The 13,148-nt window shown below is 38.7% G+C and overlaps 1 protein-coding gene across 2 annotated transcripts in view; it reads left to right on the top strand.

Annotated features, from left to right (window-relative positions):
• The window catches only part of TMEM86A (transmembrane protein 86A), a 42,410-nt gene that overhangs the window by 18,023 nt on the left and 11,239 nt on the right, over nt 1-13,148 (top strand). For both annotated transcript variants that reach the window (XR_015740796.1, XM_026706532.2), the window contains exon 2: nt 12,843-13,107. Coding sequence is in view for 1 of the 2 variants with exons in the window: in XM_026706532.2 (XP_026562317.1) it covers nt 12,843-13,107 (265 nt within the window). In the remaining variant the exon portion in view is untranslated. The remainder of the gene's footprint in view (nt 1-12,842; nt 13,108-13,148) is intronic.

Here is a 13,148-nt window from a genome sequence, read left to right as displayed (position 1 = left end):
ATGCATCTCTAAAATTGTATTACAGAATTTCTGAAGACAATTCAAAGAAATGGAGTCTTTTATCCTCTCTACGGGAAAGGGAGCTTGCTGCAACCTTAAATAAACCATAATTTCCCATTAAGAGTATAACACAGCTACTCTTTTTAATTTGTTACAGTGCTCTGAATATTTTACCTGCAGAAGATGTCAGCTAGCAGAAGAAGATAGAAAAACAGACCAGCAAAAACAGCTGGGAAGTTCCTCTGAATCCTTATGTTAAGCCATTAGTTCTTGAATCAATCAATACAAATTAATAATTTATTGTACTATAAAATGTGGCTCATCTATTACACCTATGACAGGTGTAATGTCAACTTTATTCCACCCATGTTGAATTTTGGTGGGTTTTTTTAAGTATGAGTCGAGTTTTGTTGCTCTCCACTTTAATTTCTTTGAACCATTTCTAACCCAACAGTTTAGTACATTTTTCTTCCAATCAATAAAAACAAGCGGCCCTCCCAAGCTCCATTTTTGCTGGCAGAGGCACCGCAGGCCAGTCCTTCACTGTTTCCAGGGCAACCCCTGGGCCAGATCTAAGCACCCCACAGGCTGGATCCAGCTTGTGGGCCTTGAGTTTGACACTCCTGATCTAAACTACCATTTTTAAGTACAGTAGAATAAGTCTTTCCCTACTATAATTTCTTTGCCCAGATATTGAGTGTGGAAGTCTGCGTGGAATTAGATAAGGAAAATATGGAGCAGGGGACTTTAGTGACTTACCTACTCCAAGGATGTTAAACTGGATTTCTTCTGCAGCACCCTGCCAGCCAAAATGGGGGATGGGGGAGCGTGTGGCCCCCGCAAGCCCTGTTTTCAGCTTGGATGGCCTCCTGCAGCATTTTGCTGGCCAAAATGGCATGAGATCCACCTGTGTCCCGTTTTGTCTGGCAAAGTGGTGCAGGAGGTTGAAAATGGGATGCGTGGCAGCCACATATGGTCGTCCGTCTCCCCCTCACACACACACACCCTATTTTGGCTGTCAAAAAACATTTCCTCAAAAGGTTTGTTAATATACAGCAGCTTTTCCCAGTTTGGTAATATATAGCAGTTTTTTCCAGCCTAGAAATTTAAGGATATAAACATCAGCATTTCTATGTGTGCTGCTGTACAATAATTGGCATTATTTAATTCAAAGCCCCAGCATTCAGAATCTGCCTAGAAATACTGGTAGTTTTATTCTCTTCATATTCCCAGAAACTAAGTTGGCAGTAGCTGATAAGAAGTTGCAAGGATAATCACACAGAGACAGTACATTCTGATATCAAAATGATAACAAGTTTTCCAACTCAATTTCCCAGGCTTACAAAATGTTCCTGAATTGTTCTGCCAGACGTTCAGATGGAGGCTACATTTGGAGAGATATTGTACTGCATGCAGCTATGTAAATAATGGATCAGGACAAAACATTTTTACTCCTGTACCAAAAAAGAAATCTACATTCATTTCGTAATGAAGTATTGGACCTAATCTCAGCTTGAGGGTACAAAACTATATACTTTTAAGTTCATTGATGGTTTACTGTTATATTTTAGGAGTGAGACTCTTACCAGTTTACTTAAATCTTAGAGCTCTTTGCATGAACCATGTTAACTCTCTAGTTTTGCTAAAGCAAGATCTTTCCTATAAATTTCTCTTGAATTTTACTTAAGCTGATATTTAATTCTGACTGATTTTCTCAGGAGGCCCATATTTGCTGCATATTATATGGTAGTTTTGTGGAAACCACACATTGATTACTCTGTGCAGATTATGGGTAATCTGTAAGGGTGCACACATCACCCTCGTCCTTCATCTGCTGCCCCCTCCATGACATAATTCAATCACCAATAAAGCTGTCACCTAGAAGCTCTCATCTCAGTATCTCATTACCAATTCTTTCATCTTGCTAATCCTTCTCAGGCAAAAATATAAATGCTATAAAATGTGAGGAAAAAAACACCTTTTTCCTGTGCTGGTATAATGGACAATCCATGTTCTTTCCATAGAAGGTTGTAGAATGAATGATTAAGTAGCCTCTAGAGAAGGTGTTATTTGAAGCATAGAAAGATTCATTAAGTTCACCCAGAGCCCCTTTTTCATTGCAGAAGTTTGGGGTCAGCTTTGTTTGATTAAGTCTGTCAGAGCTATGCCATGATGAAGCGAAAGGGGGAGGGTGGTGTTAAAAAATGAAGACTGTGACTACAAGTGTGATCAGTGCAGCCACCAGTCACTTTTTTCATGCTCTTGCAGATGCTTTGCTGCCTGAGGTAGAAAATCCAAAATATTGCAAAAATATAGAAAGTAAAATACCATATTTTTTGCGCTATAAGATGCACCCCCCCCAAAGTGGATAGAAATGTCTGTGCGACTTATAGAGCGAATATTGCTGCGGGGGGGATGGGGGGAGGGAAGTTGGTGTGCTGCCGCCGGTGGTGAGCACTTTGCTGCCAAGCAGCTGATTGGTGGTTGGATTTGTCTCCCGGAACACCACTGATCAGCTGTTGTAGGCGGTGAGGATCACTGCCTATCACCACCCAATTGCTGCTGCCTGTTCGCCGCTGCCTATTCGCTGAGATGGGCCACGTGCTGGGACTGCGATAACGTGCTGAAGCTGACCAGGCTGTTTGCTGCAAGGAGGCTAGCCAGATGAATATCAGATGGATGCTGGGAGGCAGAGGCAGATTTTTTTTCTTGTTTAGCTTTCCTCTAAAGCTAATGTGCATCTTATAGTCTGGAGCGTTCCTATACAGAGGTGGTATTCAGCAAGTTCTGACCAGCTCTGGAGAACCGGTAGCGGAAATTTTGAGCAGTTCGAAGAACTGGCAAATACCACCTCTGACTGGAGATTTTACAGTATCCTTCCCCTGCCACGCCCACCAAGCCACGCCCACAGAACCAGCAGTAAAAACATTCACTGGCCCTATGGTGCGAAAAATACGGTAAATAATAAACCATTTTCAATTTTTAACTATGTCCTGCTACTAGGAATAGAAATAAGCTTTAAGTACAGCTGGATCAGAAAGACAAAAGTCAGCGTTAACAGAATAAATAAGAACATTTTGTAGTTACATTTTGTGCCTTCAAGTTGGTGTTGACTCTTAGTCGCCATTCCATGATAACATGTATGCATATGAGGGTGTAGGAAAGTAGGTAGATACACACCACCCGCATACTGTATATACTGTTGTTTCTGTCCATCATTTATCAAAGTATGTTTATAAAGCCATCTCATGCATAGAATTTACTATTAGGGACTTTTATATAAGACACAACTTTTTCTCCATTTCTACCTTCCTTATCCTTGAAACCATGAGAAGCAGATTTTTAATTGTCTTCTGCTAGGAGAGATGGGTGCACATTAATTAAATTAATTAATGAATTAATGATAAAATGATGACAAGGGACAGGAGAAACCATGACCCAATCCCTTCCCCTTCACCTGACAGATAAAAGAGTTCAGAAATGAAACCCAACAGGGGCCCTGACTTTTGAACATCATAATCACCTTCTCATCTATTGCTCCTTAGAAAACAAGATTAAATATATTGGTGGCCATCCCCGTAGCACTGCAGGAAGGAACCCTGCTTTCTGTTCAAAAGACCTCTATCTGCTCCTGCAATAATGGCAGGGCAGGATGGCAGCAGTCTGCTGCATTCACTCTTCACAACGGCTCTAACTATGGTTGTTGTAGATGGTAATTTAGAGCCTCTGGTTGTCTGTGGGACTCCTTGATCTCTGGAAAGAAGCGACACCAGTTCTATGCACTGTGAAACTGCCCCCAAACCAGCTAGTTAGTAGAGGAATTGAGATCCAAATTTCTGATAAAGATTGCTTATGTAGGCAGGAAAAACCAAGTGATGATTGTGCAGGTCTCAAGAAACATCATAAAGTGGAGGCTTGCCTAAATTCCTTTCTTTTCATGATTAAATTTCAGGGCTACTGAATTTCCTGCATCCATGAACTGGGTGGCATTATGTTGTAGTAGAAGTAAAGGCAATAAAAAGATCAGAGTATCCCTAAACCCGATGATGATGATTGATGGTGGAGGAGGAGGAGGAAGTCATATTTGTTCCAGTTTCGGATAAAATTGGCAGCCAGTCAGTCTGCCTCAGTCCTTAAAATGAATCAGCCTCCTGGGTCATTAGGACTCAGGCTAATCCGAGAACAGCACGAAGTGTGAATGTGTCAATAAGTGCCCTCACTTATTCTCCCCTCACTGTGGAAATCAATGAGTGATATGCTTCTTAGGCAAAACCCGCATTTCTTTGTTCTCATTTTTCATTCAAGGGTAGCAGAGCTTTAATAAGGGGCATGAATATTAGGTCAGGAAATGACTGGTCTCTTTAGAAAACTGCTGATGCTATTGAGAGGAACTTTGGGGTTAGGGGACAGGGCCCGCAATCAGAAGGAATGCTCTTTGGACTTAACATATTTATTCAAATAACAGTGCTCTCTGTACTTGGTTGTGTTTTTGAAGATGTTTCATTACAGTGAAACTTACTCTGAGGTTACTGTTGATAAGATTGCAGGTTTAGGATAGAATCCTGCAACTGGAAAATGAGTGTCATTGAACCTTCTGTTTTGGAAAGGGACATCATTTATGTCAGTAGGAGCAGGAGAATTTTGCTATTTTTGTCAACCCTTATTGTAAATAATTAGGGGGCCATTGGGCTGAAGAAAGCTCTCTTCTTCCCCACCCCTCCACCGGAATGTCCTTCTCAATCCTGGGTTGCCAGGTCACTGGTCATAAGTGTATTAATTTGGAAAGCGAAATGGGAACTACTTGTCAGTTTGTACTTCATTTCGATCAATACGACCCACTTACAAAGGAAGTTGAGGTGGACTTTTTAGATCCCCGGTGGTTTCCCGAATGAGCATTTTAGCCTTGACTACCTACTACATTCCAAGCAGGAGGTTCATATTATTGCTAGTTACTCATCCTCAGTTATTTAAATCAGAATTCCTATTACCTATATCTACTTCAGGGATCTAGCATTTGTGATGGGTGTGCACATTCACTATATTCTGTTTACAAGGGAGTATGACAGAGTTGAATGGCCATGTTGTCTGTATCCTTTTCCTGATCTCTACCCTACTGCTAGTGATTTCCTCTCAGCATTATTTTACACACAATTTGTGCTTAATCTGTGCTTAAAACTATTTTTAAGGCATAGTGCCTGCAGCACATGGCATATGGAATATTTCTTCCAAATCAACTCTGGTGCAGTGAAGCTATAAGTTCTGTTTTTTGTCTGGGTGATTTCATGGATAGGAAATTTACCTATTTCTTTCCTAGTTTCAAATTTGCTTCTTGATAGTTCTGACTACTTTTGTAATCCTTCTTGACCTGACCATAGGGGGAATCCTTGTTTTCATTATTTCTCACTTAGGCTACTTATTTTACTTTAACAGAAAATCAGAGTTGGAAGGGACCTTGTATGTTATCTAGTCCAACCCCCCCATCCAAGCGGGAGACCCTACACCATTTCTGACAAATGGCAGTCCAATCTCTTCTTGAAAATCTCAAGTAATGACGCTTCCACAACTTCCGAGGGCAAGCTGTTCCATTGGTTGATTGTTCTCACTGTCAGAAAGTTTCTCCTTATTTCCAGGTTCAATCTCACCTTGTTCAGTTTCCATCCATTATTCCTTGTCTGTCCTACAGGCGCTTTATAAAATCCTCTCTTCTCTGTGGCAGCCCCTCAAATATTGGAAGACTGCTATCACGTCTCCCCTGGTCCTTCTTTCAAGAAGCTGCCTTAAAAATTCTTGTGAAATTTCAAATAGTAAAAAAATGCCAAACACAAATTGTGATCTGGCATATATTGTAGGGATTAACCCTTTAGGTACCTTGTAAGGGCTTCCAATCTGTTTCTGAGATCAGCCCAGGGCTTGGTTTTTAACTCTCAATAACCTAGGTGCTAGGCTATCTGAAAGACCACCCATTTTCATATGAGCTTGCTGGTGATCTGTGCTTTTCATTGGAGATCCTGTTACAACATATGCCTCATCAACAAGGAGGTTGGGTTGCTGGGTTGGCTCTGAAACATCTTCCGAGTTGGCTGGTCCCTGTCTGCATTGGAATTATGCAGTAAATAGTCTGATTAAATGTACCCTGAGAAATTCTAGGGAATGGCTCTCCTTAATCTCTTTTTCTTCCCAAATCCAGCTCCAGACTATCCTTTATCTTACCCCCCACCCCCTTCCAATGTGACCCTTGCTTCCTGGGAACCTGCCACCTTATTGCAGTCTATCATATCACCTTCCCCTTCATAGACACTTTCCATAACGCTATTTTTCATTTCACTTATGCCTTTTTTTTCAAGCTTCTATGTATGGGAGCTACTTTAAGAGTCTCATTAACTTTAACAAGTAGACTTTGCTGAAGCAGCAGAGGTTTGAAAAATGTCAGGCTAATTTAATGAGTAGCAAATTGATACCCTGCTTGCACAAGATCCAAATTAGTTTCCCCCCCTCAAATCAAAGTGTACACAGCTCTAATAAGTTATAATCTGTATGTCTAAATTATGCATACATTTGGAAGGGAGGGGCAAGAGTTTTTTTTTTATATAAAAAAATTATTTGGATTTTCACAAAACATAATACAAGTAAAATTTCTTTTTTTGAGAATAGCATGGTCCTGGGTTATCATTTCTCCGTACAGACACAAATTCAATTTCATATTCATCTTTGTGTTCTATTCCGTATCTTATTACTATTTTAACATTTTCTCAATAATTTTTCCCTTCCCTTAGTTTTCTCAATCTTACTTTTTATTATCTCATTCCTTTCTAAATTCAATTATATATCTATCTTTTTCTAAGGTTCAATACCTTTCTAGTCATCATATTTATACTTTTTTCTGTCCTGTTTCATTTTCATATTTTCTTTTCTCATTATACAAAATTTCCCCCCGTAGTTACTAATTGGAGTATGACACCTTTGTATCTTTTAATTTTAATCCATTCAGCTCTTATTTAAACTTCAATTTATGCCTTTACCATTATAACATTCAATATAACACATAACTTCCAGTCGAATTCTGCTTGGTACATTCTTAAAATACCCACTAAGTTCTTAAAGAGAAAGTATATATATAAAACAATAATAAATAAAATACTTATTCTATTCCAATTCAGCTCTATCATTAATGTTAGTTATAATCTTTGATATCTTTAACATTTCTTTTCAATAGGATATCATACTTCTAGGAACACTTATAATATTTCCATAATTTTTTCATGCTTCTTTCATATTCCTCTTCACTTAAATTTTTATAACACATAATAATTAAAATGTTCCCTGGGAGGGGAAAGAGTTGATCTGCTATTAATAGCAGGATGTAGTTTATCCCAGTAGCATATCTGGGCTGCAAAACTCTCACGTTTCTGGGGATAAGGGCACATGCTAATATATAACTCTAAGGAATTTGTACCTCCTTTGATAGACCAATTCTTTTTTTAATGCTGACTTGATTAATTTTCATTGACTCATTCATTCTATGCACCTTTATTGTTGTGCCAGGATTATTTTTTTTTAATGCCAAATTAAAGCAGAGACAAGTTCAATATGAAGGGTTTTAAGGGCCTGTTGCCAAGGGTTTAATTATATTTTTCTGTCAAATGTTCCCTGTTTGCTCTTTCAAAAATTCGGACTTTGCTGGATATCAACTCTGTAATTTCCCTCAGCTGAGGAGAGATGCTCTGTCTGAAGTGATGCAAAAGGCTCGTTTTAGTGACAATCAGCAATCCGAAATGTCATCTTTGAGACAAACCTGGACATATATTTGATTTAAGAAAACCTCATGACCTTATTACCGGGAAATTTTATAAGATAGCAATTTGCATGTGATCCAGTGCCTTCTGTCAGATAATATTGTGTGGGAAGCCACACCCCTCCTAGAAGAATGAAATACTTTGAGGAATATTTTAAAAAGGGCAGAATATTATATTTCCCAAAGGGGGAACTGGAGAAACATGTTTTTTAGAGGCAGAAAGCAACTTCGACTTTCCTTAATAGCCCACAGCAGATGTCAACACTTAAGAGATAAAGAACTTATTGAAAACTAGATAGCTCTACTCATAGGCAAAGCAAATACTGCAGGCAGAAATCCATTCAAGACAGGTTATTTTGAAATTTCCTGAAGCAAAGTCTGAACAAAGGCAGTCAAGAGCTGCCCACCCAAGAGCCAAAACTGGACGAAAGCCATTAAGCCACAATAGGAATTGCCCAGCACCCTTTCAGAACACAAGCCTTCATTGCATCACCTTCAGAGCAGTCCAAACTTCAAACAAATGTAGTTCAGACAAGCACCTAGGATTTGCATGTCCTCTTTTGCCTATGGAGCCAGCTATGACCCCTGCATAATTCCTACATGACCCCATATGAATCAGCCAATAGAACACATGTTCTTGCACAGGAACAGAAAGCTCAAGTGCAAAGCTCAAAGAAGGTATAAACCCCCCCCACCAACTCCATTTAGTCAGCTGCACCAGAACCATGTGCTTGGTGGTTCTGTTCAATATTAAACCTTCTTTCCAATCAGCTTCCATGTTTCCAGTGTCTTTCTCCCAGTTTGGAACTGAACCAGATGGATATTTCTTTCCACAATCGATTATGTAAAGAAATTGCAGCAGTTCCTCGTTACAATTACCTGGTATAGACTGCATAATCTGAGGTTAACATATACTGTACTGCAATACAGTATTAAGAGATTTCTGTATCTGTGCTGCATTCTAGGAGCTAACTAGATTTTTGTAGCCCAGATTTTGTAATGCACAATTTTAATGAATTTTTTCACAAATATAAAAATGAAACAAAAAGCAGAGCCTGCAAGTGCCATTTAACCATTTAACCAGTCTCTCTTTCTCTCAAACTCTGAATATTACAAGCTACAAGATAGCATTGGTACAAAAGAAATAAATACAGGGAAGAAGATTAAAGGAAAGACATAAGCAATGACATTTATCTAATTTTCTACAATACAAGAATATTAGGCCACACAGAATCATATTTTCTTATTTTTCCCTTGTTGCCATAGAGCCAATTTAAAAGCTGGGAGTTGACAAATTTTATTAAATTACCCTTTAGACTCTGGGGAACAAATATTCTTGAAGTAGTACATAATCACATTTTTTCACAGGAGCATTGTCGAAGTGCAATATAACCAATGTTTCTCATACATAGATAAATTTTAAAGTTCTGGATATAATTTACCAATATATAGTATATGATCTAGTAAATGATTTTATTTCATCCCAAAACACCTGTTCCACCAAAGTGTTAATGTCAAATCAGAAAGGAGCATGGCCAAATCATGCATATTAAAGTGCCTTCAAATGTATTACATTAACAATAAGCCTACCCAATTTTTATTGAATTGGTTTAGCCTTTTAACTCATAAGGAATATATTTGGTATTCATGAAAAAATAGAATCATTGATTTTGTAAGGCAGGACATTTCAATTAGTGTCCTGAAATTTAAAATATTTAAATTTCTTATATCCTATCCAATATTTTTTTAAAAATTAGCTCAGATCTAATAGCCTTATTGTAATACTGTACTGAGAGAACAGTCAGAAGTGAAGAGGTAAATCACAGTTTGGATTAAAGCTTGCTCTGTAATGAAGGAAGTGACCAATCAACAGGGCAGAAATTAAACTGAGAACAATAAGAAACAAATGAAGAGAGTATACTTGGAAAAAATCCCAGTTTTGCAAAGATACAAAAAAATTATTTTAAAAACACTCAGAAAGATAAAATCCACTCAACACAGTCCAGTTATTACCACTCATGCTTTATACTTTAAAACAGGGGTGTCAAAACTCAAGGCCCAGCCCACGGGGTGCTTAGATCTGGCCTGTGGGTCTGCCCTGGAAACAGTGAAGGCCCTCCAAGACTCCATTTTCGGCCCTAATGGCCTCCTGCAACTCTCTGCCAGTGAAAACAGAACCTGGGGAGGTTGCTCCATTTTTGCTGGCAGAGGGCTCCAGGAGGCCATCGCAGCTGAAAACAGAACATCAATGAGTGACGTTGAGCTGGCCACACCCACCCTGGCTTCCCAAGGTCAAACACAACCCTGATGCGGCCCTCAATGAAATTGAGTTTGACATCCCTGCTTTAAAGTGTAGGTTAAGCATTGGAAAACTAAAATAAAGTGCAGATAGTCCTTGACTACAACAGTTCATTTAGTGACCATTCGAAGTTACAGCAGCACTGGAAAAAGAGACTTATGACCGTTTTTCTTTCAGAATGGTCACTATGACCCTTGCAGCATCTCCGAGGTCATGGGATTTACCTTTGGATGCTTGACAACTGACTCACATTTATGACAATTGCAGTGTCCCAGGCTCATGTGATCACTTTCTGTGACTTTCGTACAAGCAAAGTCAATGCGGAAGCCAGATTCACTTAACAACGGTGTTGCTAATTTAACAGCTGCAGTGATTCACTTAACAAATGTGGCAAGGAAAGTTGTAAAATGGGGCAATATTCACTTAACAAACTTCTCACTTAGCAATATAAATTTTGGGCTCAATTGTGGTCGTAAGTCGAGGACTACCTGTATAGGAAGAATGGAATAATCTGTTTGGCAGGAGTTTTACCTAAAAGGGGAGCATTCCATTTGGTTGAAGGAAAGATGGCAAGTCAATCTTGCATCTTCCATTTGCATGTCTCTATTCTATTATTACCTATTATGCCTCTGTTAAGCTGTTTCTCTATATCAATATTAATAGAATAAATCTCTTTGTCACAGGGCCCTCATCCATAGAAAATACCCATTTTCAGGTTATAGAATTTCTTCTGAGTAACTTGCATGGAGAAAAAAAGTTTTCATTGTTCTTTTTTAAACAAGTTGGTCAATGCGTTATTTATACATATTGTTTTGAATGTTTCCCAGAGCTTTTATAAATGGGAATAAGATTTATTGTCACTGATTTAGAATGTATGTTGTGGACAATGCCAGTTTGAATTTGTGAATCATGTCTCGGATAAAATACTGAGAAATTTCTCAGATCAGCAATACATGTTTTTCAGCGGGAGACTAAACAAGAATAAAGCAACTGCTTAGTAAACGTTTTTTCTAGTTTTTTCTAGTTTTTTTCTTATCCTACAGCAATTGTAGTAGATGTTACTGCTCTTGTAGAGATCAGTGTGAAATGATATATTTTAAAGTGCCAATAAAAGTGAATTGCTTTGGAAAAGCCTTTTGAAGGAACACCTTGTGCTATTTCTAAATATTTACACATATCCAGCTCATGTTAAAAAAAAAACACACAGGTTCTTTGGTGCAGATTTACTAAGGCTGATCTTTTGTGTGCTTATTGTAAAACAAATTCTACCCCATCTATAATGTCAGTGTTAGAGTATAAATTTAAAATTGTCATAAGGACGATAGCAAACAAATTAAATATGATGAGGTAATGCAAAATGCAGTGTTATTCATCAAAAATGTAGAAGGTTTGGGACATAATTTGCCAAACAAATCATGGTGGTGGGTTTGCATAGAATCAGCTCAGAAATGGGATCATTCCTGTCATGGAATCATGGATGTATTATAACCATAATTAAGGCCAATGTTTATTTGGGTCACTCTGAATTTAAATTCCTAATCGTTTGCAGCCTTAATCTTGAAAATTGATGAAAAATGAGGTTGGATCACAAATTAACATTCTCTGTCAGAAAAGTGCTAGGACTATCCATATTTCTAAAGCAATTAAAAAGAGATTGTAGGGAAGGTAAATTCACACAATTAAGGGAATGCACATAATTAACAGCTATCCGGAAATTTGATTCTACCTAGTATTATGTTGAGAAATGTTTATTGAATGACAGCGGATGTGTGGTTATAGCTGTGTGAGGATCCTGGTGGTGGTAATGGCATGTTGAAGCCTTTTGTTAACTTCTTAGGAAAGGCCAAGCAATCCAGGGCTGCAATTGTATGCTGCTCCCTACCCATTTTATACCATCTGGCTGCAAAATGGCTGACTATTGCTAGTTTGGCTGCCCCCCCCCCTCTATTTTCAAGCAAACTTTATACAGAAATACATTCATTTTCATGCATTCAATGGCATTGCCACATCACTGGACATACCCTCTTGCTCACCTTGTAAGCCAAAGTAATTTTTTAAAAGTCATTCTGATCTTGGCTAAAAACCATTGTCCGCTCTTGATCCAGTCTAATATTCCCTAATCCTTCACGGTGACCAGAGACTCTCAAAGGGTAAAGGCCCACACATCTCGAAGGACTCCTTACATCACGAGACTTTCCAAGGTTCTGTCTTCCTATATATGCATATAAATAAATGCATGGTGCCAGAAACTTACAAAGCAGCTTATGCCCTGCTGCTGCTATGGTTTTGGAAAATTATATTTGTTTGCGCATGTACAGTATGTGCAGAGTAGACTATACATGTGCTATGTATGAGTGCATATCTGTGTGAGAGAGAACTAAACTTCAGAACCCATTTAGAACAAATTTCACTCCTGTATACAAACAGTATTACAGTACATTTAAAAACCCTAATCATAATCAGACAGATGGATTTCCAAGATGCAGATCCTTTGCAGGAAGTAAACGTCTGTTCTTGGCATGGAAAAATTCTGTGGCTAAACAGCTAATGGCATATGGAGAGGGTGAAAGTATGGTAAAGTTCAAGATACTTTTGTTTTTGAAAATGCTGCTGAACAGCAAGATTTTTGAACAATAGGGGAAGTAGGCTGTCTAGACTCAGAGGAAGGATTTGATCCTGTTGTTTACTGCTATTATTTGGGGCTCAGTGCCTATTGAATAGACCTTAACATCCACTTCTTGTTTCTTCTAGGTGAAGAGTGAAGGTCCTAAACTCGTGCCCTTTTTCAAAGCCACCTGTGTCTACTTTGTCCTCTGGTTGCCAACCTCCAGCCCTTCCTGGTTCAGTGCCCTGATCAAGTGTTTGCCAATCTTCTGCTTGTGGGTCTTCTTGCTGGCCCATGGGATCAATTTCCTGACAGCCCATCACAATGCCTGTAGGATCTTCGCTGGTTTGATATTCTCTGCCTTGGGAGATGCTTTCCTCATCTGGCAAGAGCAGGGTTACTTTATTCACGGTTAGTGAGTTTCTCTGCTATGAAGGAGACACAGAACCTTT

Source organism: Pseudonaja textilis, chromosome 1 (assembly GCF_049901715.1).
Source record: "Pseudonaja textilis isolate UNSWEBS1 chromosome 1, rPseTex1.2, whole genome shotgun sequence".
Lineage (NCBI taxonomy): Eukaryota > Metazoa > Chordata > Lepidosauria > Squamata > Elapidae > Pseudonaja > Pseudonaja textilis.
The sequence above is the reverse complement of the archived record's forward strand: the minus strand, read 5'-3'. Positions and strand labels throughout refer to the sequence as shown.